General features: G+C 44.2%; 1 protein-coding gene across 1 annotated transcript; it reads left to right on the top strand.

Moving 5' to 3' along the window:
- The first annotated feature begins 317 nt into the window (after positions 1-317).
- Positions 318-25,648, top strand: LOC144120296 (superkiller complex protein 2-like). Its single transcript, XM_077652689.1, has 5 exons — positions 318-394; positions 2,712-2,919; positions 8,030-8,359; positions 20,802-20,942; positions 25,496-25,648. The coding sequence occupies exons 1-5, from the start codon at positions 318-320 to the stop codon at positions 25,646-25,648; spliced, it is 909 nt and encodes a 302-aa protein (XP_077508815.1).
- Positions 25,649-26,351: the final 703 nt, after the last annotated feature.

The raw sequence follows: 26,351 nt of genomic DNA, 5'->3' as shown, positions 1-26,351 counted from the left end.
CAACTGCGGGTCCGTTCGGCATGTAATGTAAGCTACGTTCGTCCTACGGTGAGCAGTGTCTTTCTTTTGTGCTTGTTGTCTGTTTGCTTGTTTACGCAGTGTGATAACTCTGAATGGATCACCGATGAGTGCGAGTGTCAGCCTGAGAAACGCTTCACAGTGAGATTGTTGGCACCGCATAGGTCCTGCGTTTCTCGCTCGTAACTGCTTTTTCCGATTTGTCCATACTTCACTTTAAATTGTTTTATCTAGAAATATGTTCGGCGCCCATTTTCAATAATGAAAATGGCTCAATTTATCTCCTACGAGCGGCGCTGATGAATGCTGCCGTGCGCCTGCAGCTTTGGTCCGCTGACTGGATCACACCGCCTAGCAGTGATGCTTCCCAATCGATGTATGTGCGTCCTAAGATGTGAGCAATCGTCCATGTCTGGTCACTGTTGTCAGTACTGTGCTCGATGACCATTTGTATTCGCTAAAACTTGTGAACTTGCTCTCCACAATCGCCGACATTGCAGATATACGAATTCTGCAGACTTGCTGGGCCTACTCGTACCACTGATGATTGTCGAACAGTGAACACGTGAAATGTAGTAAAAATAATACAGATAAGGTATAGACAAGAGCAACTATTCAGGTCGTCGTCTCATCAACATGAAGGTTTCGCTCGGCCAACGATGCTGGTGCTCGCTGATGCATCAGTGACAGCATATATTTGCCAGTCACCCCACCAGTGCAGCACCTGGCTGATGTCGTGCATCGCCGTTCATAGTACATCACGTTACTGTGCTGTGATGTTGCTAATATTCACTGCTATCGTTCTTAAGGTTATATGTCACCAAATGTCGTGCTAGCAATAGGTCTCGATCGTGAGAAAGAGCACTAAGGAGTTTTTGGAGCTGAATTAAAATATATTTTAAGTGTTTTTTGCATCCAGTACTTTGCCATGGGTGACATTACGTTCAAAGGAAGCCCATAACAAGCTATTTATAGCCTCAAAATTTGGTGCCTCAACCTCTTTAGTTACGGGTGCTTGATGTCTGCTGCTATAGTGTCAATGAATGCTTGTACATACCTGGTCTTAGCGTTGCCTTTATTCTGAAAAAATAAGCATAACACATCATAGTGGTGTTATTGCAGTAACAGCATTGCTGCGTTTTAGAGAAATACAGGGGGCGCCTTGTAGCGCAGCATGATATACCGGGTGTCCCAGCTAACTAGAGCGAAGGGTTAAAAAATAAACTATTAGAGACAGGCAAGTGAAACAAGTTGCATATTGGTGACAGCCATCTTGCGCACCAGTGGTATTTTTTGTTTCGGAATTAATTAATATTTTAAATAAGTTTAATTATCTAAATTAATAAATGTTGACTTTAGACAACAAATTGCATTTGAAGAATTCTCGAGCACCTTCAGAAACCCCATTCCATCATTTACCACAAGAAAATCCTCACGTGCGTCCTTGTTTCCCAGCTCCAAGGAAAGCCCGCGAAATACAAAATCAACTACGTGACTAATGCACTTGCGCACCTCGATCTTGCTGCTCTCAAGCGTGGTTTGAGCGAACGAAATCACTTGCATCCTTGACTCGACGGCCCCGCAGCAGCGGCAGGCCAATATGTTGGCGGCGGCAACTCGCACCTCTCGCAGACGAGAGACCACCGCCAACATATCAGCCTGCCGCTGGCTGCCGCTGGCGCGAGGCCTTCGAGTCAAGGATTCAGGTGATTTTGTTTGCTCAAACCACGTTTGAAAGCAGCACAATCTTGGCGTGCAAGCGGGTTAGTCACGTAGTTGATTTTGTATTTCGCGGGCTTTCTTTGGAGCTGGGAAAAAAGACGCGTGAGGGTTTCCTTATCGTAAATGATGGAATGGGGGTTTCTGAAGGTGCTTGACAACTCTTCAAATGCAATTTGTTGTCTAAAGTCGATATTTATTAATTTAGATAATTAAACTTAAAGTATTAATTAATTCTGAAACAAAAAATGCCATTGGTGCGCAAGATGGCTGTCACCAATATGCAACTGGTTTCACTCGCCTGTCTCTAGTAGTTTATTTTTTAACCCTTGGCTCTAGTTAGCTGGGACATTCGGTATATAGGTGGAAACATAGTGACCCATGCTATTGGCAGATAAAGTTTCCTAGTTGCTCTAGGCACTACTAGATGACTCTTCGCCAAGTGGCTCATTTTCGCGCATTATTTGAACCTGTTGCATGGGTAAGAGCCGGCGCCTTGATGACAAAGCAGTAACCCTCACCTGGCATTCGCTTGTTCTTTTGTTCTTTCACTTGATGGTTGGCTTGTTTGTTCGTCCCCATCCTTTGCATCTGGTTTTGTGCACCTGGTTTAGTGCCCGCATTCCTCAAATAAGAAAAGAAAGGCTTACGACACATGTGATTGAACTGAACGGCAGTTGGCTGGCCAAGGGGTAAGGAACAAGTGTCGCGCGGTAGCATCCGATTTCTATGGCAATAAGGTAGTTCGTGTATGTTCTTGTTTCTGCCAGCGAAATTTCAATGCTTTGCCGACAAGACGCTTTGATCACAGGCCTGATTTGGAGGTGAATGAGTGGGACTTTATCTGGCCGCTGGCATCCAGTGTGTTTCATATGTTGTGTCCCCACCTATATATTTTACACCATGCCTTGTAGCTTTTCTTATTATTTCAAACGATTCAAGGCTTCCCATGGTCATGTGAAAATTCTATGCAGACAACCACAGTGTCGGAATGTCCTGGGCCAGGAGCTACTCGAGCTAGTGGAAACTCACCCTGGTGGTCCGCCAGTCCTTAATGTGGTCAAAGACCTTCACCTGCCGGCCATGGAGACTGTGGACTTCGTGAACTGCAGCCAGCAGCTTGAGGAAAAGCTGCTTGAAAACAAATGCCTCACCTGCCTCCTGTTTGAGGCTCATATAAGTGTGAGTGCAGCCTAGCAGGTAGCATGCTAACTGGACCCCACTTTGCCATTAATTTTTTCTGTGTGGCAGCCCAGACCAAGGAAATGTGTTTTTATTGGTTTTTAGCTGTGCAGAAATCTTCCAGAATGAGAAATTAAAGAGCTAGCACACACTGTAGATTGCAGCTGCGGTACTGTTTGCTGCTATAAATTAGCATTGGAGCTGGGAAGGGTGAGCATTCATCTGGTGGTACTATGCCGGTGCAGACAAAATTTTCTTCACATCTGCCGAAATGATGCATTTTGATTTAGAAGCATTTTGTTGTTGCTCATCAAAATGTGTGCTGAACTGAAAGTTGCAGTATGCTGAAATTTGTTCAAAATTCATTTCCATTGGAAAGCGGTGGTTTTCGTGGGGATTCTACAAAAGTTCGCAAAACTGAAAAGTTCAACGGACATTCGTTCATTGGCATTTCAGTATGTTGCCAAATTTTGGTGGCTTGGGCATACGCTGTGAGGGTGTATACAGGCTGTTTCTACGAAGGTGATCCAGAATATTTGGAAATAAGCTTTCTGAGGTATAAAAAAATGGGTTCTCTGGCATTGCAATACCAATGTTGGCATACATCAATAAACAGGTCAGTCGTGTTAACTAGTAAGCTGGTTAACTATTTCTAAAGGCTATGTTGTTATTAACTACAGTTGAACCTCGTTATAAGTAATCACCGGGCCCCTTCAACTTCGTAGCTTTCATAGCCATAGCTTCGTTGTTGCCCGTGTTCGTTATAAACCGTTTCGTTATAATGAGGTTCGGATGTATTACAGTTAGGTTCCTCAAGGCAATTGCAGATTTGTAGCTGGCTGTTAATAATAGCCATATCACTTTTTAAAATTTCCGAAATGCGATTACTAGGGGTGTGCAAATATTTCAAATTTTGGATACGAATCGAATATGTTTCATATTCGGTTCATATTCATATTCGGTAAATTGATATTCAAGCATTTCCGAATTCTCTGGAGCGATTGTATACTGCGCCGACTTTTGTAGATTCGATTGTGGCAAAACCGCAATATCTGGGCAAATTATCTGGATATAGAGTTTTAAGTTCCAGAAAAACAATACAAAGGCCCTGTTCTCTTCTCCATCGTTTATCACGTGGACCGATCGCATTCCGATGCCGCTAGGCTTGACCTCGTGCGCAATTCCGCAAGTGGGCTTTCTCACATACCACTTGTGCTGCGAACAAGATGGGAGACGACCCGTTTCTAACAATTGCAACGCGAAAGCGCGTTCATTTTTTTATCCTTCCGTAATATGTTATATAATTAATGCCCACACCCATGGCATTCGTTCTGTCACCTTAAAAACTCTCCGAGTGTGACCACCACCATCTTGTTTTGGTCGACTACGCTATGCGGGAAAGCCTACTTGGGAATTTTGCGTGAGGCTCCCGAACAGGCGAGTCGAGGTATCACAACAGGGCAAGCGATCCTGTAAAAATCCCGCCTGTTGCATGGTGCACTGTAACCCATGCACCTCTTAAATGGGCGTAACGGCAGGCGTGACAACGTTCGGAGGGCCTCTGTCACTGGGTCAAAAAAATAACCTGGCTGCGTAGTTTTGGTTTCTGAGCTTCGCCACTCGCCTCACGGGCGAGTGGAGAGGTTTTACTTGCCATCATGCCATAATGAGGTTTTAATAGCCATCATGTTATTTCTGTTCCCAGTCTTCTAATGTTATGAATTTCATTTTGCAAGACCACATTACAGGTTGGATACTGCTACGCTGTTCAGTTAAGTAGTATACATTTCTGCGCACATATTTTTTTTATTCGGTGCTCAGGCAGTCTAGTTTTCTTTATTTCAGTTGCAAAGGCCATAAACTGTTTTGAAAAAAATATGAGCAACAATGTTTGCTTGTTTATCTTTTCTGAATTTATTTTTTGTGCTGATCAGATATTCGAAGCCATTTTTTCCTTCATATTCGTATTCGATTCGTATTCGAAAATTTCAATATTCGCACACCCCTAGCGATTACCTTGTCCCTGTGGCTCACCAAAGTTTGGTCTTCGTGTCTTGCATTTCAAGCATCGCGCATATTTGGTGCTACGACGCCCACCAGTTTAAGTCGCTCCGTGGTGCACATGTCACATTACCTTCACTTTCCCGTCTGTTCTAGAGCAGTGGTGAGCATTTCAGCATGGGCAGGAAATGGAAGGTCACATGTTGAAGGGCATACAGACTTTGGCGGGCGTCGATGAGTCCAAATGCGGTAATAAACACACTAAGCACCTTTGGATGTGCGGAAATAAACAAATTGGCGGCATTTTGTTTCTTACATTTCAACTAAATTAAGAAGTTCACCTTTACACAAAAATTATGTTGAAGTGGAACCCTGCTCTGAAAATAGTTCATTGTGAAGGCAATTGCTTTATTTTATGTTTTTTGACGGAGAATTGAAAATACAGTTAAAGCTTGATATAATGAAGTCAGTAAAATCCCCAGTTTTTTTCGTTACTTTGCAATTTCACTACTTTAGAATTCATTTCCTAGTGTGCAAAGAATACTCGAAAATGTGTTGGGCCCCACTCAGAGGAAAGTCATTGATTTGCAGTGAAATTGTTCTGTTTCTGTGGCATCTTCGCTATGAACAGCGGTGTTACGCATTGTTCGTAGAGATTTCACTGAGACTTGCTCGTGTTGCTCGCGAAGCACCTCATCATGTCTATCACATCGAGCATAGACGCGTGTGACGGGGACAGCCTACCCGCCTTGAGTTTTAGTTTCACTGTCATATCGTTGACATGACGGTGATGAATGCCGCTGCCTAATGGGGAGGAGGCAAAGAAACGAAGAAGCGACATCAGCGGTGCGGTATAAAAAAACCTCCCTCCCTCATCCTATGTGTCAACGGCACCCGATGAAATGAGATCAGGCCCACTTTGTGCCTCATCGCTTTCCATTGCCAGCGTGCACATTCGTATGCGTGTGCACGCATTGTGTGAGTTCAAAGTGAGGTGTCAGACGTGAAGCATAAGTCTGGCTTCACAGCTGGGTGTGCTGTTATTTGTGACTCTCAGTCCTTTTACTGTGGTTCGGAGATCGATAAACACGGTAAACATGGGACGCTGCTTCTGAGCAAAGGTAGCGTGCTGCATGCAGCACCGAATTTGGGCAAGATTAAAGGCAATGAGAGCTTCAGGCTGGCCTGGCAGGCCACGTCTGCGCTTGTCTTCTAGTGGATTTGCTCGATACCACATTCAGCAGCCTTGGTTGTACTACCCCAGATGGCGCAGCAGTTGGTGCACTCACCACTATCGTCATTGCTTTTCCATAACCTTTGCAATAAGCGCTTTCTGGGCTCTGCCATATTGCTCACTGGACTGTCCTGCGCACCTGTTGCTAGCACGATGGGAGCAGCAGTAGAACCAGTTTGCAACAGTCAAGAGAGGGAACATTTAAACATTTTCATCTACACTATGGCAAAAGTTTTTGTCTGCAAGCCAGATAGGGCCGCTTTGATGTAGGGGCCCTGGTGCGTGCTCTGGTGCGCACTCCACTCAGCCTCTTGAGCCCTTGGTACAATTTTTTCCTTGGGTTTGTTTCGAGCCAGTAGTGTAAGTGAAACTTCGTTATGTTGAAAGTGGCAGAATTAACTTGGTTATATTCAAGTTAGAAATGCATGTTGTTCTATGGACGCAAAATTGTTAAAACTATAATATTTCCTTACATCGAGGATGTTGTTACACTAACGTTTCCTACATTGAGGTTTAACCCCACCTTGGTGTAGCAAAAATTTTTTGTAGCAGGGTTTGGCTTTATTAGACTCGACGGGGATCACGAAATGGTTCAGTACATATATCGGAAATTTCATATACCGGTAAGCCCGGTAGTGACACCCATTGGTTACGGAGGCATAGTAACCACCCTCCAAGCGGTTCCTACAGCAACACACCCACTGGTTACATCGTCGACTGCTACATACTACTACTACTGCGATGATGCAGAACAGGTGCTCAACAGCTGTTGCTATAAAACTAGATTCCTCTTGCATGGTTTTCCCTTCCTCCTTTGTTGCCTTGCGCACCCGGTCACACTCCACATTCTCCTCGTCACACAGCTTCACAGTGCATTTATGAAGCTACTGCTGCCAGCAGGTCGCCTAAGCCACGCAGCCAACGTGGCTGGGCTTTCTTCTCTCCAAGGCCACACAGTGATGTAGCTCTGCATGCTAAAGATGATCGCAAGAGCTCCATTAAAGAATCATAACTTGCAGGGACGTGGCATGCTGCTCAATACAGCTAATGTTCCACTCAGCGGGAGTTTAGGTAAACACATGCAGTAGGACTCTAGAACTTTTACATGGGATTTTCAATGAGTTGTTTTGACTCCTATCCAACTAGCACATATCCAGTGGGGGGGTGGGGGGGGGGGGGGGACCCCCCAAAATCAAGTTCAACACCACCCCCCGGAAGCTGGAAAATTACCTTGGGCCCCTCCCCCAAAAATTTCCTGGCTACGTGCCTGCTACCCAATAAAACATTAACTCGATATATCTTGTTTTTATATTATACAGTATCAACTGTATTAGGTAGCAAGCCTCCTACTTCCCATTAGAAGCCATTTAAAAAGGACTTGGAGCAGCACTGCTTGCCCTGTGTTATTCAGACTGTGTCTGTGTGGTAGTCATCACATTATTAGGCAAGCGTAAGCACATGCTTGGCTGCATAATTTCCATCGCAACTCTTGATCTAGTAACTTGTTGCACCTTTCGAATTGGTAAGTGAACCCTCAATGCAATTTAGTCACATAACTATCTTAGTCAGGACTTCTTGGCTGGACGATCATCTCCTGCTTCCTTGGTTCTTGGCTATGCTATATCAATTCTGAATTCAGCCAAACGTGCGTGCAAATAGCAGAAGCGCTTCCTTGGGATTTCCTTGCTGAATAGGCTCTTGCTGCAAGCCAGTATTGTGGCACTTGTTACTGTCACTTGTCGACAGTTGACAATTCCGTATTAAGTAATCCTTTAAGGTTGCACTTTTTGATGATTTTGTATTTGTGCAACAAGTCAGTCTGTGAACAAGCACTTGCTTGGAGTTGCACTGAACGTGAAATGCTTGGGTGGGCAGTTTGAGCAGGAACATCGGCGTCGGAGGCTGTCGGAGGAGGCGCGGCACCTGCAGCGCCAGCTGTCGGAGGATAGCCTTGCTTTCATGCCTGACTACCGGAACCATGTGCTGGCACTGGAGCGACTTGGCTACGTTGAGCCAAGTGGTACGCTGACACTCAAGCGTCATGTGGCACGTTCCCTCTCCAGCCATGAAGTGATGCTCACTGAGTTGCTGCTTCAGGAGTCGCTGCTCACCCTGGTTGCCCCCGAAGTGGCGGGCCTCTTCTTCTGCTTCGTCTATGAGCAGCGCTCGAACAGCGAGCCAGTCGTCCCACGCTCAATGAAAGCTGTAAGCATTTGTTCTCTTCTCATTCAAGTCTGGCCGTGAGGGGTGTGCGATTGTTTAAAGTTTTAAAATGTTCGCATATAGTATGTGCTATTCAATTTGCAATGAAATTTTAGTATTTGAAGTGTTCAAACCTCCCAAGCATTCATAAATTACAAAATTTCCAATTCACCTGAACTCGTGGCCAAACATCGCAGCATTTCCAAACAGCGCTAAACAGTTATGGCATCTCACACATGGGTCATTCGACGCCAAACGTCCCAGCTGTGTCACTCAAACATCTCCAATTTGTTCAAAAAAGTTCATGGAAACTTATCGTAATGTGCATAATAAAAGCATGAAATATTTTTGCCGGAAAAAATTTATTTGTGAGGTGAGGGCAGTTTGAATGTTTAGAAAAGGTGAGAAACTAAGCACTGCTCAATAAGTATTAAGTTCACATTTTTAGAAGACACTTCAAAAATATTTTTCATTGAATTTGCTGATTCTGTCTTTCGATATAATTCAGAGCATGCAGCTTTACACGGCACAAATATTTTTTAAAAATCGAAAAAAGTATGAAAATGTATCATTTTTGTTGTTTTTTGTTTTAAATATCAACTTTCTCTTGGAAATTGGGAAATAGCCGTTTTGTTCCTCTAGATGCCCAGTATCTATAATAAATGTTACAATTGTTGAAACTGCGTACACAGAAGTAAAAAAAATATAGTTGCAAAAAGTGCGTTTTCAGCCAAAAACACTCGTTAATTTCACCCTGAGGTGTTCCAAGTAAAAATACAAACAATAGCGGGTTACAAAGAACAATTTTTTGCCTTTTATTTGTGAACTTGTTATCGAGGTGATTTTTTTTTAAGCGAGAAAAGAATTTTAATGTTGAGCTCTCGGGCAGCAAGTTGCGTCGGCTCTCAACGCCTCTTCACTGCAGAGCACGACACTGCCGACACTGTAGCCATGCGAAATCCATAATTCTTATTCTTAAGTGAGGTTTGCACTGCAGGCAAGCATGGGAATGTTGAGTAGTCGAACAGGTATTCGTGGGGAAAGATTTTCTTAACGTTTGATAGTGCGGCTCATGCCCAAGTGAGCTAGTTGTTCGGTGCGGTTCTGTCGCATTCAATCATTCTCGTCGTGGCCATGACAGACGGAATCACCAGCATAAGCGCTTGTGAGATGCGGATCTGTAAATGACCTGAACGATCCGGTGTTGAAACAATCCGTGACGCAGTGGCACCACGTGGCACCTAACCCTTGTGGCCGTCAGAGGCTCATGCCCGGTTGTTTCCAATATCATGTGTTTGTTGTATTTGATTAATCAGTGCAATTTCTGCATTAATACTCCAGCGACAGCTGTAGACGAGCCACTATGCTGGCGAAGCACCTTCATGCGAGTGAACCGCGTTCCCCGCCAGAGCGTCTCGCGTCACCGCAGCAGCGGTGTGCACTTCGCATCTTCACGTGCATGCGCTCCGAGGCGCGCGCTCTCCACGATCTTTTCGGATATAAATAAACCACATGTGATACGCCTGCCATGACAGCTGGTCATCCCTCCTCGTGGCCCATGTGAGAAAGCACGTTGAATACCCTTGTTTTTCTTCTCTTGGCCGCCCCTCACCGAAGCGGATTTGCTCGAACTTTGAAAGCGAAAATGATCTCGTTTATTGCACTATCCGCCAAATGTCGCGCAATATCGTCTTTAACTTCAGCCCTAAAAATGCACGACAGTGAAAGACAGCAAACGAAGTTATCTGGTGATAAGTGTCGTGCCATGCTAGGTGCCATGTTCTGCGGTGAAGAGGAGTTAAATGATGACGCAACTTGCTGCCCAAGAGCTCAACTTAAAAAATTCTTTTCTCGCTTTAAACGAAAATTACCTCGATAAAAATTTCAGAAATGAAAGGCAATAAACCGTTCTACATAACCCGTTATTGTTTGTATTTTTACTTGGGCCAGCTCGGTGAAATTAACAAGTGTTTTTCGCTCAAAACGCACTTTTTGCTACTTTAGTAGTTTTTTACTTCGGTGTATGCAGTTTCATCACCTCTAACATTTATTATAGGTACTAGACATCTAGGGGAACAAAACGGCTATTTCCAAATTTCCGAGAGCAAGCTGATATTTAAAACAAAGACGACAAAAATGGTACATTTTCATACATTTTCGATTTTTAAAAAATATTTTTGCCATGTAAAGCTGCATGCTCTAAATTATATCGAAAGACAGAATCTGTGCAAATGTCAATGAAAAAATTTTTGAAGTATTTTTTAAAAATTTGAAGTTGTTATTAATTATTCAGCAGTGCCTGATTTCTAGCCTTTTCTAAATACTGAAACTGCCCTCACCTCACGAATAAATTTTTTTCGGCAAAAATATTTCAGGTTTTCATTACGCACAATACGATAAGTTTCTATGAATTTTTTTGAGCAAATTGGAGATGGTTGAACGAAACGCCTGGGGCGTTTGTCATGGAATGACCCACATGCGACGTCAGCTAACTTGTGCTTTCCTCGTGAAATCGACTGCCAGCATGCGGCAAAAGCATACACATGGCAATGATACGCCGTGTATAAGAGAAATGGGCTGATGCTAAGCGAGAGAAGGTGCTGTGCATTCATGGATCGCAATATGACATGCAGCACCATGCAGCATGTTACTGCATTGTGCCACAATGCACTTGACAGGCAGTTATGAACACACCGGTGATGAAAGTGAATGGGCGTCAGTGCTCCTACTTTCGATTGCTACAATAAAAGATGCGGGGATGGAACGGCCTCTGTGGAAGGTGGTGGAACACGTGAAGCTGTGGTTTTTGTACACTGTTTTGCCACGACCACGTTCATCCTACACACACTCCATCTGTGAGAACCTAGAAACTGCATATTTTATGCCACAGGTGTCAAGAAAAAAGCAGACAACAGAAACGAAAGCCTTGGAGCAGGCCAGGCAGCGTCATCTCGTAGCATGTCTAGTGTGCTGCCTCTTGTAGCGTAGGTTCAATTTCGTGGCTTAGGTTTGCAATAGTGTTCGGGCTCATCACGGTGCTTGCAGTGCTCTTTTAAAGTGATGCACGAGGGCTAAGCAGGCTATTTCTCATCAAGAGCATGCTGCGTTTACTGCAGCATTCCTCAACGCTTCGTCTTTGGGGGTTGTGAAGGAGCATGGAAGATGGTAGATTGGTTTATGGGGTTTAACTTCCCAAAGCAACAGGCTATGAGAGACGCCGTAGTAGAGGGCTCTGGATAGTTTTGACTACCTGGTGTTCTTTAACGTGCACTGACATCGCACAGCACACGGGCCTCTAGCATTTTGCCTCCGTCGAAATGTAACCGCTGCAGCCAGGATCAAACCCGCATCTTTTGGGTCAGCAGCCAAGCACAATAACCACTGAGCCACTGCAGCAGCAGAGCATGGAAGAGTTGCTCCGCTCAGGTTTTAGGCCAAGCTACCAGTCATGCATCTCATGAGCCGTCTTGTTGCACTCTGATGTGCCCCTCTGATAGCAACCTCTGGTGTCACTCTGCTAGTAAGGTGATACTTTGCCACTTTACAATGCTTCATGACGACGTAAAGGGGTCATGCAGCTTTGAAATTTAAAAAAAAACTGGCCAAAGATTGATATTTTCTTTAAATTGTTGTATCTGCTTGTATGTTTTGTTTTTTATGCTGTCCTGAAGTTTCGTTGCTCAAATAAGCTCAGGATAGTTCTAGGGCAGAGGGGGGGGGGGGGGTGCCTTGTGGTATTTCTTTGGGCTTTTTTTATTTGTTTTTCCTCGCCCAAATTGTTGTTTTTTGGCTTGTAGATATGGCTGAAGGCATAATCTTTTGGAAATTTGTACCAAATCATGGTTTGACTCCAGTCGCAGTGTGCACAACCAACGACTAAACATTAATGAGGCATTTTCTTTACACACTGAACGATCGAGAGACCGATCAGCTCGACTACCTCAACATGTTAGTGAGAGCATCCTTTCATATATATGTTTTCTTCAGTGTCACCCCTAGTTAGTGAGTGTCCTTTTTGTGCCTGTATGTTCGTTTACGTGAGGCCTTTTCACAATTTTACGACCGGAGGGGCAGGAGTTCCTTTTCTTCAAAACGCACGGCAAAGCGCGGACCCAGGAACCGTCTGGCATTTTCTTGGAAGGAAGTCTGTGCGCGTGGGCACTTCTCTGTGTTTATGTGTTACTTCTGTGTGTTTGTGTCTTTTCTCTGTTCCTAAGTTCGGGCCAAGGAAAACCAGGACAGCAGTGGTGTAAACTAGAATGACAAGCGAGGAGCAGTGTTTGTGAGGAGCGGCCAAGTGTGCGAACGAGGGGAAGGCTGTACGACATGGCACAATGCACAGAACATGCTGAATCATACATGAACTGGGACAAGAAACTAAACACCTTGTTTTTGTGGGTCCTGAATGAATATGCGAATACGAAAGGCGCGACTGAAAGTGTGCGTGCAAGAAGCATATGGTACAGCGCATTGGCTACACCCGCCCTTCACCTGTGAGTCAGAATGAAGGACGGATGGAATGCCTTTTGCGAAGGTTTGGCAGCTGACGTCATTCGCAAGGCTCGGGATGCCAGCGTAGGGGACGAGGAGGTTGGCTTCACGAAAGGAAGAACGAACAGGTTGGCCCTTGGGTCGCACATGGGTCGTTCCACACCAAACACACCAGAGTTTGCTTTCAACCTTTTCTGATTTCTTCTAGAAAATTCATGGCTCTTTGTTGCTCTATCGAAAGTAATTTCCTTCCGTATTTCTGGAAAAAATATGTTCTGCTCATGTGACAGCTTTTTGAATTTTCCAGATGGGTGTAAAACCAGTTCTCAGTAAAAATTTTGCAAAAATTTGTTCTATGCTCAGCATTTTTCCTGAAGAATGTAGGAGCATTACACTTTGGTATCAGTGAAGAATAAACTGCGGGCGGAAAACTTTTATGTACTTTTCAGTTCTTCAGTTTAGGCCAGAAAGTATCATGCTTACAATTTTTTCAAAAATTGTATGTGACATTCGTGAGCAATCTAAAATGTTACATTGGCTGTGTGGGACATGTATACTTGGCAAAAACGTTGAAAAAGAAAAAATTCCAGTGGCAAAAAGAGCGATTTGCCACGTATTCAGCCTTAAATTCTATAGTAAGATGGTGCAAGTAAAAATACAAAATGTGGCACCTTGCAGAGCTAATAAAACTCTAATTGCACTTAGTGATTTTTATTGGAGCCTTTTTTGTTTCAGACGAGAAAAAATTTTTGAAGTTGAATGGCGTCACCACCAGTGATTGTTGTCCTGTAATGCCACTGCACTGCGTGGCATGCTCTCGCTAGTTACTAATAGGCAAGCATTGGCCATTTTGTACTCTGCTTTCCAAGTGCCCCCCCTCCCCGGAGGGCTGAAGAATCAAGTTGCTTCCTTCCTGATGAAGTAAACATTCGAGCTCAGTCGTAGTATATGTGCTTGGTCTTGTCCCATAGGGTTGTGTACCACTATTGAATGCAGGTGCCATGTTCACACATTCATATAGCAAATCTGGTCTTGTTTTTTGGCCTGTATAGCTTGCAGTTTGCCCTCGCGGTGCAGAGTTTAGCTAATCACAATCCCTTCAGCTTCCTTGTGGAGCACAAGGCTCGCACAGGACATGCACTCACTACTGGCATGATTGCCAAATGGCAGTACCCTAAGAAAGCCACATGCCAAGAGCTTCTCACGCACGAGAATGACAACCTGGAGAAAGACTGCGGTGATTAAGCAACAACAGTCACGTGTACAAAGTGTAACACGGGTGCCCGCCTTTTGTAGAACACATGCTGGGGGACTGCCCTGGCTACCACAAAGTCAGGAAATAGCACCTCAAGACACATCACCACATACCATGAACGGACTACACCAAGTAACCATGCTTGGGCCTGACCCACACTGCAAGGTAGGCATTGACCTGTCAAATGTAATCTCTTGGCCATCCTTTCCCATAAATAGGCCTTCGTGCCAGCTCCTTTTATCAGAATTACTCACTCGCTCAGCTTACAGCTAAGAATTTATTTTCCGAGGTGCCAGTTCTCGTGGTAAGTGCTCTGCAGCAGTTAACAGATAAGTACGCTCCGCAGGCTCTGTTTTGGCAATAAAACGTGTATGGGCCATCACTTCAGTTGCCATCACTAGCAGTGTGTCAGCTTAATTGCATCACTTGAGTAAACTTGGTGCAGTAAAGAGAAGTGTTGGCACCAAAGCTGTCTAGGCACACTGTGAGGTAGCTCTTTGACTGTCATACGCTGCTTAGTTTGACTGTGAAGAAAAGTTGTTTTGCATGCCTTGGGAGTCGTCGCAATAACCAGCCTTCTTGCTACTTCCATGCATATCTGTAGATGTCGACTAATAGTATGTTGTTTCAGAAAGTGGACTTTAAATTTATTATTTCATAGCAAAAAAAAAAGCTTGCAATAAACTTTCTGGAATACGATCTATTAACTCATGATGGCCATCGTATTATCTCTCACTTTTACTCGGGCGACTTTAAGATGTTAACAATGGCTGAACCTGTGGCATGAGCAAATTTATTATTAACACCTTAACTATAGTCTCATACAAATCAAGAAGGCAATTGCGAATGCTCCACAGAGCAGTCCCTCCAGCCGATTGGCACCGGCCTGTTCTCATGACTTCACGCTTGCAAAGCAGTAGAGGCTAGGCAGGAAAGAAAAGGAAACGTTCCTGTGCTGTGGGTAGTGGGTTGTTCGTTGTTTGGACTCGGGGGTGCAGAGGGGTGAAGGGGGAAGTTGGATAGAGGGTGCTGGGTCACTAGTGCTGAGAAGCTCACTCGCCATGGCTCAGGGACAAAGGACGATCTCCTTCTCTTTTCTGCCTAGCCTCTGCTACATTGCCATAAATAGTTGACCACGAGCATTGCATGAAATCACAGGGGACTGGCAAGTGCCTTCATGAGATGGGATTAACTGCGATGTCATGACAATCTGTCGACACAATTGGCTGGAGGGCCTCCTTTGAGGGGTGTTTGCCGCTGCCATCTTGACTTGTATCCTTTAATATTATGTAGAAGAACACACCCCAGTGCCTGACTGCGCTGGATGCTGCACTGATACGGCAAATTGCCTTATTTTGTATTGGGGATAAGGGCTGTATTGCATCTGCTGTCTCAGGCGAATAACTGCTGTTACATATTTCTGGAGCTCAGTGAAATGTGTTGGCTCCAGGCTAGGGTAGCGAGGGCATTAGAGAAGGCAAAGCGGAACCTCGGGTGGCAATACATGGTCCTACATGTGCTGCGCCGGATGCCCGGATAACTTGACACCGTGCACCACTATTCCTGTGAACAGCACGTGAGAAGCGCTGATGCTGGCTACGATCAGGGTATGGGGGCTTGAACGGAACGTGTGAGTACATCGCAGATTAGGATTTTCAGCAGCGCTGCTGCCTTGTGTAGCACAGCGATATTACAGGACAACAATCACTGGCAGGGATGACATTCAACTTCAAAAATTTTTTCTCGCCTAAAAAAAACCAGTGAAAATCGCTGGGCGTGATTAGTTATATTATCTATGCAATAAGCTGCATTTTGTATTTTTACTTGGACCACCCCACTGTGGAATTCTAAGTCTGAATAGACCTTTGCAATGAGGGCTCCCTGGGTGCTGCCATATTGTTCACCGGACTGTCCTGAGCACCTCGCACTAGCACGGTGGAAATGGCGGTGGAACCGGTTTCGAACCGTTCTGCTGGCAGTTTATTCTTAGCTGAAACCAAAGTTTAAAGCTTCTACATTGTTCAGAAAAAGTTTTTGTAAATGTTTTGCAGTTGTCTGGAAAATTCAATGTGCTGTCATATAAGCGGACAATTTTTGTTGCCAAAAATATTGAGAGAAATTTCTCTCAACAGTACGACAAAGAGCCATAAATTTTTTTGAAAAAAAGGAGGAAAGTTGAACATAAACTCTGGTGTGTTTGGCATGGAATGACTCATATGACAACAGCAGCTTAGAATGTGTCATGACAACATTCAGTAACCACCTTGGGCATCGTAATCATCGTCATCACTATCAGCCTGACTACACCCACTGCAGGGCAAAGGCCTCTCCCATGTCTTTCCAATTACTCCTGTCCTTTGCCAGCTGCGCCCACCCTATGCCTGCAAACTTCCTAATGTCATCCGCCCAACTAACCTTTTGCCGCCCCCTGCTATGCTTGCATTCTCTTGGAATCCACTCCGATACCCTTAAGGACCAGTGGTTATCTTGCCTTCGCATTACATGCCCTGCCGAAGCCCATCTGTTCCTCTTGATTGAGGATGTCATTATCATGTGTTTGTTCTCTCACCCACTCTGCCCGCTTCCGGTATCTTAACGTTACGCCTATCATTGTTCTTTCCATGGCTCGCTGTGTTGTCCTTAACTTAAGCTGAACCCTTTTCATTAGCCTCCACGTTTCTGCCCCGTAGGTGAGTACCGGTAAGATACAGCTGTTGTACACTTTTTTCTCGAGGAATATTGGCAAACTGCCATTCATGATCTGAGAGAACCTGCCATATGCACTCCACCCCATTCTTAGCCTTGTAGTTATTTCCCTCTCATGATCCGGATCAGCTGTCAATACCTGCCCCAAGTAAACGTATTCCTTCACCACTTCCAGCTCCTCGCTGCCAATTGTGAACTACTGTTCCCTTGCTAGACTGTTGAACATTGCTTTGGTTTTCTGCATGTTAATTAATTCTGCATGTTAAAAAAGCTAGCTTGGGCTCGCTTTTTCCCTGGGCCCTTGTAAATGTTTGCAGGAAGCTGCTTCGGAACAGGTCCCACGTCGTCAAGGTGGCTTCTCGATTCTCGAACCACGTCCTGGCGGCGTCCTCCAATGCGAAATAGACATGTCGCAGCTTGTCGTCGCTTGCCCAGCTGTTAAACGTAGCGACCCTCTCATACGTTTCCAGCCAGCTTTCCGGGTGCTCAAATGTGGAACAGCAGAACATCGGTGGTTCCCTGGGCTGCTGCAGCACGATGGGGGACGCTGGGGCTGCCATTGGGGTTGCCTTGGCCACAATCTTCTTGGTCTTCTTAGGTAGAAGTCCGTGCTCCGGGGGCAGCTGTTGAAGACGGTGGCTTGCTCGATTGTCCGGGACTACGTTGGTGTTCTCTTTGCGGTCCGGGCTTGGATCACGGCTTGTCGTGGGCGTCCGGTACATGAACAAAAAAAAAAAAGCACCTCCACCAGATGTCACGTGGTGGTGACGTTGCAGAACACAGTAGCAATACTGTGAAAGACAAAAGTAACTTTTATTGGGCGAACCTGTGCCCACAAAAGGGGCTACACTTACAGCCACAACGGTAGCGGCGAACACGGTCGGCGATCGTCGAAAAACTGATCCGTGGGTTAAGCGCGTCGGCTGTTATATAGCAGTCGTCGAATGTTCCAGACTAATCGTTGGGACCCGTGTGCCTTCCATAAAGTTCTACACCATTCGCGTCAGGCGATGAAATCAGATAACATAAAGTTCGGCTCCAACAGACAGCGAATAGAAGCATCGATGACTTGCCAGAAACTTCGGATACATGCAAGCACGTCCCGCGCTGTGCGATACCACTTGTTAGGCGGCGAAACGTGGTCGCCCGATAAAGATAAGTACACGTGTCAATGTATCTGCAAATAGGTGATGATAATACACATGCTTTGCCCGTTTGATCTCGGCGTTTATTTCACGTCTTTTTGAATTCCTGAAAAGACTATGGGTAACGCATGCACAGGAAGCAATGGTACAAGCGGTTTTTATGCGTTATCATTCTCATGTGGCATCGCGTGATCCAGGGCATTTTATTTTCTTTGACCAAGTGCCTGTTTTAAAAGGGAAATGTCCGTATCAGCCCACAAATGTTTCAATAAAACCAAAATATGCCTCAACAACGCATGTTTTTTCAAATAAAAGAGCAGTCACAAGTACTTATTTCATTTTTAAACGATTCCATTACATCAGGTGTAATGCACTGAAAGGAGAAAGAATCGCGAACTTTCACGTTACTGCCGTTTGCGTACTTGGAATAGAACATAAATACAGAGCAGTGGTCGCTTACATCACATGGAATTGTGCCGGCACGGTGGATGGTTGTTTCAATGTTGGTGATAATTAGATCTAGTGCCGATGTACTTGACAATGTGACGCGAGTGGCTGTAGGAATAATGTTGGTAAAACCAGTTGAGGATTTGTGGTGAAATCGAAAAATGTGTTGCTGTCTTCTAAAATATCAACGTTAAAATCTCCAGAACACCTTAGTTGCATTTTGGTTTCAGAGACATATTCCAAAAATTCTTCCAAAAACTCCAGAAAGCACGACAAGTTGCCACTGGGAGGGCGGTATACAACAGATAGGATTTCATCCTTGCTTTGTAACACCAACATTTCATAGTCAACAGTCGTCACTTTGGCATATTCAGGCAAAATATCATTATTTTCAGATGCATCAGTATAGATTGCAGTACCACCACCTCTTCTATCTGTACGGTTAACAAAGAAACCTCTGTACCCATACAGGTTAAGGGTATTGCAGCCCTTGTCATAGCATGTTTCAGTCAACATAATTGTATTAAATTTAAAGCTAAACTTGTTTAAAAGGCTATTGATAGCGTCATCTTTGTTCATTGCCGAGCGGGTGTTCAAATGTAGGACAGATGTGCTCGTCAAAAAGGGGAGGGAAAACGGATTCAGATAGAGCAAACGCTTGATAGTCCATACTGAGCGGCGAATGCGCTTTTTAAAAGTAAGTTTATCTTTGGAAGGTTGTGTTCTCCCGCAATCTGTATTATCTTAGAGGTTTCTGTCTGCTTCGCAAATACTTTGCCATTGAACGACCACACTGGTTTCCATTTATGTTCTGTTTTCCTCTTGCTGGCCAGACCAAGCAGCCGTTTAAGCGCGGGACAAAGATGTTCATTGACTTATACAGGTGCTGAGCCATTGTCGTGGTCATTGCCATTGAAACCTATGTCTTCGTTGGTGAGCCTAGCCTTCTTTGCTTTCTTGAGTGCCACATCACATTTTGCGCGTGATTTAAATACCTGGTAGGCCTTATGGTATGATAAATCTGCTGATGGAAACTGAAATAAATTTATGTTAAATACATTTTTTTGCATAGCTATGTCTTGTGAAAAAATTTGTTTTTAGTTTAAACTACCTGTATTTGTATTTAAAAATATTTTGCTTAAATTGCAACCAATTTTTATTATTTCCAATAAAATATTTCATTCATACACCCCTGCTGGCAGTTCTTTCTGCATGCACAGTCATATGCTTCACTTTCGTATTGCTTGAAGCCGAATCAGTAGAGCAGAGTGGATTGCTGCTGCTGTTTTCAGTAGGCTAAGACAGTTCTCTGAGAAAAGGTACTATCAGCTAGTGTGAACACTTGAGTGTGTTCAAAGGCAAAATTCTACCCCTCAGTTGGGAAAGCACAGAGGGGACAGGAATGCAGTGGCTTGATTCAGGCCCTCTGTGCTGGCTTGGTGGGCTCTCTTAGTATGTATTGTTGGTTGCACCTGCATTTGTCATGCACTTCTCACTGTTAGCACCAACTTACTGAGAAACCGAAACAGGTAGCCATTCCTGTACCTATTTCACAAGGGTGGACTGGAATTTACAGTGGGAGAGTAGATTGTGTGTGTCACTGTTGTGTGGTGGTAATGGCAGATAGTCATGCAAAGTCAAAGCGAACAAATTTGATGGTGAACTTGAGCTCACAAGTTGAGAGAAACTCAGTTATTGTACTTGTGGCAAATGCTGCTGGGGATCTGTGGACCGATGTGCCACGCTTCTCAGACGTGCTTTATAGTACATCCATGACAGAACTTTTTGGAAAACTTGCATTGTTGTAAGCAACTTTGAACACAATAGAATTCTGCATGTGTTTGCATTCATTCGCTAAAAAAATTGGTGGCATGGTGCATTACAAAACTAAAGAACTTTGCCTATTAAAACAAAATTATATAAATTCATTCTCTGTCAGTGATAAAAAGTTATCAAAGCAAGAAATAGTTACAGTTTAATTGTAGTGCACAACAACAGGAATATGAGAGCATCCGAGGTGCCAAGTTAACAGTCTGTTTTGACATTTTAGTGCATTGTCATATGGATGCTAAAGGTTGCTTCTTGTGGCAGGTTTGTTTTCAGTACCTTTAATGATGTGTGACATTCTTGCCTTTCCTTTTTGTGAATCTTCATGTGGTATCAAGCAATTTCATCAAGCCCTGAATTACTAGAGCTTTTACAACCAGACCGAGGTTGTTCTGTCCTTTGCCAATTAACTTTATGCAGAAAATTGTCTTGTGTGACACACTATAATGATATTGTAGTAGTAGCCTTGATGCATTATTGGACAAATTCTTTGTTACTTGCATGACCTACTTGCATTTTGTTTTTGCAAAAGTATTGCTTTTTTTCTAAATTCAGTCTCTCGTTTTCTTTTCAGGCAATAGAAAAATTTGTAGAGGTTGCCGTGAAGATTGGGCATGTGCAGCGTGAAAGTGGCTTTGATGAACCTTCGGAACAGTTTTTAGAGCAATTCAGCTTTGGTCTGTACAATGTGGTCTACCACTGGGCTAAGGGCATGGTGGGTACTTTCTGTAAGATCTGTTTCTTTGAATTGCAAAGTGACCACTTGCCATTATATGGTATACAACAAAGACTCATTAATTTGAATTCAAGGGAGAGGAAAAAATCTTTGAATTATCTGAAAGCTTGAATTGTTGAATGACCCTGAAAAAATGTCAGGAACTGCTTGCATCGTAGTAAATTTATTTCATGAAATGCTAGGCAATGGGTACCTGATTTTGAAATAAAAACAGTGCAGCAATGACTGTTTTTCATATTTCCATCAATGCTTTATTGTGTCATGCTGTCGAAGGATTGAAGCAGAACTGCTCCAAACTCGTAAAGACCTCCTGCATCCTTCACGGTGTGATGTGGTGGAACTCCACTACTACTGCATCACACCCATCATAAGTAGCAACGTTGCGTGTGAGGAGGCTTTGCCGCACAAACTGCGAATGGCATGTGATGACTGCGCAGTTTCGGTGGAGTGAAAGAACGGAACCGCGTGTACGGAAGCGAAGGAAATGGCACAGTGGTGCCGAAGCAGCGAGTAAAAATAAGAAGGAAAGAAAACGCCATCAGCGTGCTAATCAGCATTTGAAATGGTGCTCAGCTGGGTTAGGTTGGCTGGCTGATGCTGGATGGTCGAGCCGCTGTTGCTGTGGGCTGGCGCGAAGCTCAGAAAAGCGGAACTGAAACTAAGCGGTCGTATTGTACATGGAGATGGGCTGTTCGTTTGTTGTCACGCCTGCCGTCATGCACATGCGAGGGGTGCGCAAGTGACTCTGCAGCATGGAACTCAAGGTTTGAGTAGGACTATTTCGAAGATCTATAGCCGCGCTGGTCATACCTGAACACAGCCACCCAGGAAGCCCATTCAAATTAACCGGTGCGAGACCTGTGGCATCTGAATCAGTGAGCATCTGAAGCCACTGTATTACAGAGGCATTGGCTGAGACTGAGCCGGCAGTTTCAACTGTCTGGTTTTCCAGATTAATGAGTGTCGAATTAACGAGCTTTCACTGTATTGAACACCAGCATTGTTTAATTCAGGCCTAGCTTTGGAAAGTCTGTAAAATCGCTTTTATTAAGCAGTTTATCTACAGTACCATACAGTACCAAAACCACATACACTAATTTTCAAAAATTGCTGTAGTTTGTGAGCTTTCCTATTGGAGGATGTGTTAGTGTATAAAAAGAAAGTAAAGCATGATTCTGTTATTTTTTTTTTTTCATGTGAGAAATTTAAGTGCCAGGAGAATGCAGCAGTGTGAAATGCCAAGAAAACTTCATGCATTGCAATACACTCACAATTTCTGCAGGCAGCAAAGCACCCATCAGTTGGAGCTTTGCTGTAGTGTGCAGTGTGGTAATCATGTGGTGCGTAAACTGAACACTGCAGAGTGAGCTAACAACACCTGTTGGTAGGCGCTGGGTTCAAGATTTCGCCACCACCTCTGAGGAAGTGCTTACAAATGGGCAGGTTGGCTTTGCATTGTTGCTGCATGCAGTTTGCATGTGCTATACTGCAAGCTCTGTCATTCAAATTGGGCTGTGTAAATAGTCAAAATTTTGAATAGTTTGAGAATGGCATTTTCTATCCGATTCGACCGCAGTTTTGTTGTTCCAAGTAAGTTCTCAAATTAGCATTTAAAAATCGTTTTTCTGCTCATTTGAACTTGTCAAACCTCGCAGTGTTTCTGAATGGCATTTAATACAGTTAAACCTGGATGTAATTAACCTCCATGTAGCGAATTCCTCGATGTTACAAAGGTTCCTAATTACCTAATGCCGTTCCCATTGAAGCGTTTGTATTTGTGTACTCTATATAACGAAGATGCTGCTGTGGTTCACCATGATGTAACCAATTTGCTACGTTGACTAGTGCTGCAGTACTTGACACGAGATGAAAACAGAGTCAATTTCCTAGGGCAGTGACACCTGGCAAGACAAGACCAAGAGACGGGCCATGCGGGAAGGTGGCAGCATCATCTCAAAGTTGCGGCACTTTGTTATTGAATATATCTTTGTGTGAGGTGTGATTGTAGTGGGTGTAGTGTCATTGTAGGGGATGCAGTGTCATCATACGTCGTCAGTGGAGGATCTTTTTGTTTCTATAAAGTAACCCTGCCAGCAATGGTGCACTTACTGCTACCGCTGCCACTGAGCTAATTTCTGCTTGAGGGCATAAGTGTGCCCGAACAAAGAAACTTTTGAATTTGATGCACGTTTGCTTGTTTTCATTCTGGCCTGCCTGCCAACACTATTAATGCTTGTGCAATCCCTTAGTAAGGCAGTCTTGGTCATGGCTACTACAATTCATTTATTGAAAGTATGTGGAATTTATGATCTCTGCATTGGATTTTGAGATGGCTAATTGCAGCATTTCTGGCCTATTTCTTCGTTTTCCTCGTTTTGCTCACATAGTTGGTCATTGATGTATCGCTTTGTTTCTTTATTTAAACTTGTCTCGAGACAGTGAAATAACAGTGGAACACAGTAAACACCCTCCCCCATCACTGGTAGAAGGGAAAAAAACATTCGGTTTTGTCATCTCGTGAAGAAAGTTCACATCGGGTTGTTTTCTCTGTCCTCACGATTTCTGCCCAATCTTTCATTTATGTCAAGCAACTAGGAGGTTTGTGCCCATAAGATTGAAGACTGTTTTGCGCACGATTTTTGTTCATTTGGCTACAGTTTTCTTCTGCTGCTAAATTCATTGCTTCATCAAAAATGCAGCATAAGATGCAGGGATACTTAGGAACAGTGATGTATCAAGTGGGAATATAGTGCATGAGAGCGTGTGGGCTGTGCGCCAGAGCCATGTATGTTTGCCGTAGTTCGGTAGAATTTTAAAAATAACATACCAGGATAAAGTAACAGCTAGGAATTGATCATCTAAGTTCTACTGTATTTTCATGTCTGTCTTTCAGGGGATAGACTTACAAGTCGGTTAGTCGTGCATATTTGCCAGTTTTTTTGCACACAAATGTGGCGAAGCACTCATTCCGTTTGCATTCTTCTTTCTAACATGTTGTTTATTGTGTACCTTTAATAATCAATGTTAATTCAGATAATAGCAACCTTGGAAAAGTTTCACTCTTCTTTCCCTTTGCACCAAAAGCGGTGGCCTAGTGGTTTGAGCATCTGCACCGCATGCAGGAGGTGCGGGGTTCGATCCCCAGTGCTGCCGGGTACCCATCGATGATACAGTGGATAAAAGTTTCCCCTGCCTGGTGCTCGGCATATTTAGCTTGAAATGCTTGGGAAATGGGTCTTTGACCCCACATTGTGCAATGAAAATTACCTTGTGTCATGGCGCTCTTTGTCCAAAGCTGCCTGCCCTTGCGCCATAAAAATTCATCAATTTCAATTTCTTCTTGCCCTTGGTTGAGATTTTATTGGGAAAGCATGCGGAAGTTTTTGTTTTTTTCAGTGACAGCTGTTAAGCACCCGTTCCTGGATTTTGTGTCATAGTAGCTGTAGTAGTCGGTATAACCGACGGGTGTGTTGCCATGCAAACCACTCAGAGGATGTTACCTTGGAAGGAGGGTGGTATAACTTGAGTGGAGAAATGCATAACCAGTGGGCGGTTACCACTGTAACCAAAGGTATTGCGAGGTTAGAGGAATCACCAACTGTAAGATGGTTTCCGTGGAACGAGGAGGGTATGGCGAAAGCGTAAGAAGGTGCAAGCGGTTGGTGGTTACCGCAGGAACCTACCGGAGGGTAGTTACTTGGAAGGAGGAGTGTATGATGAGAGTGAAGGAAGGCATAACCGTACGGTGATTACCACAGGAACCGCCAGGTAGGTAGTTGGTGTGGGAGAAGGAGGATGTGGCAAGAGCGGAGGAACCGCCTACCAGAAGATGGTTTTTGTGGAAGTAGGAGGATAAGGCGAGAGCATAGGAAAGCTTTATTGGAAGGAGTTACTATAGGAACCACTTGAAGGGTGGTTACCATGGAAGGAGGAAGGTATGGGGAAAGTGTAAAGTGAAACCAGAGGGTGGCTGCTACGGGAACCACCTGGATGGTAGTTGCACTAGTATTAAAAGGAGAAGGGTTACCATAGAAGGAGGGTATGGTGAGAGCATAGAAATGCATAACCGGAGTATGGTTACCATGGGAACCATCGGAAGGGTGATTACCATGGAAGGAGGAGGGAGAGTATGGCCAGAGTGGAGGAACCTAGCATGGTCCATCTGCGGCAACAGCTGTAAAATGTGCCACATGAGGAGAGTGGATGGTAGAGTCGCGCGCCTATAGCGACGGACCAGAGAGGGGAGCTAGATGAGTAGCGAGTATGTGTGGAAAACTAAAAAAGAGCGTTCTTGAACTGTACAGATATGAAGTTGCTCTCGCATCCTCTACCTCAACATGTTGTAAAATATCAATACCTTAACAGCTGTCACTCAATGTCTTGCGGTAACCGTCCTGTCACTTTTTTTATGTGTTTAATGTGCTGCTCTTGAAGACTTAAGTTCAAAGGTTCTAAGCAAACAAGATGCAACTGGTGATATTCGTTGCTACAAACTTTTGATTGTAGCACCCTTTTTTATGCTTACAATGCAGCACTTCGCACACATCATGCAGCTGACGGTTGTGCAGGAAGGTATTATCGTTCGGTGCATCCAACGCCTGGACGAGCTCCTCAAGGATTTTAAGACAGCTGTGGGCATTGTCGGCAATCCTGAACTTCGTGCCATGGTGAGAGAGGCATCGTGATTGATTCGTTGAGATATCGTTTCTGCAGCCAGCTTTACTTGCAATGAGGTATGACACCACTGTTTTAGTTTAAAGGGGCTACAATCAGGTGTTTTTATCTTGTCTATATAGCAAGTTCTTGCATTTTCTTGCAGAGAGCACACTTCAAAATGGTGCAAACCTCTTTTTTGTCTGTTTGCCTTGTTCAGCCAATGTCAGCGGTGGTATTTCCAAAGAGTGTAGTTCGGAAGTTCTCCTAAACACTAGGAATTGCAAAGGATGCAAGTTACAGCCGGAATTATAATTTTCAAGTGGAGTCTGATCCCAAGTGTTATGAGCCACATGGTGACATTGTAGATTTTCTGCAGCAGCTTTGTTCTTTTGTGATACTATTCATGGCTTTTGACGCTGTTGAGAACAGATGTAAGCAGGACCTGTGCCAGGCGTCTTTTAGAACTCAAAACCAGGTTTATTCTAATCAGCATGGCAATCGCAGAGCCTGAACTCCATGTCATGTGGCTCGTGTCAAATTGTGTTCCTTCACTGTTCGGTTGACAGCCATGCCACTACCGGACCAGAGGCAGAAAGGTACTGCTGCTACTGGGTGGCCAGTAAGAGGAAGGGACTGGCACCAGTGAACATGGCGAGATGCTTTTTCGCAGTCGAGAGACGTGGAGGGAGATGAAACAAAACAGCGTGGTTGGCAAAAGAGGCCAGCTTGAGT

This window comes from Amblyomma americanum, chromosome 1 (assembly GCF_052857255.1).
Source record: "Amblyomma americanum isolate KBUSLIRL-KWMA chromosome 1, ASM5285725v1, whole genome shotgun sequence".
NCBI classification, from domain to species: Eukaryota; Metazoa; Arthropoda; class Arachnida; order Ixodida; family Ixodidae; genus Amblyomma; species Amblyomma americanum.
The sequence above is the reverse complement of the archived record's forward strand: the minus strand, read 5'-3'. Positions and strand labels throughout refer to the sequence as shown.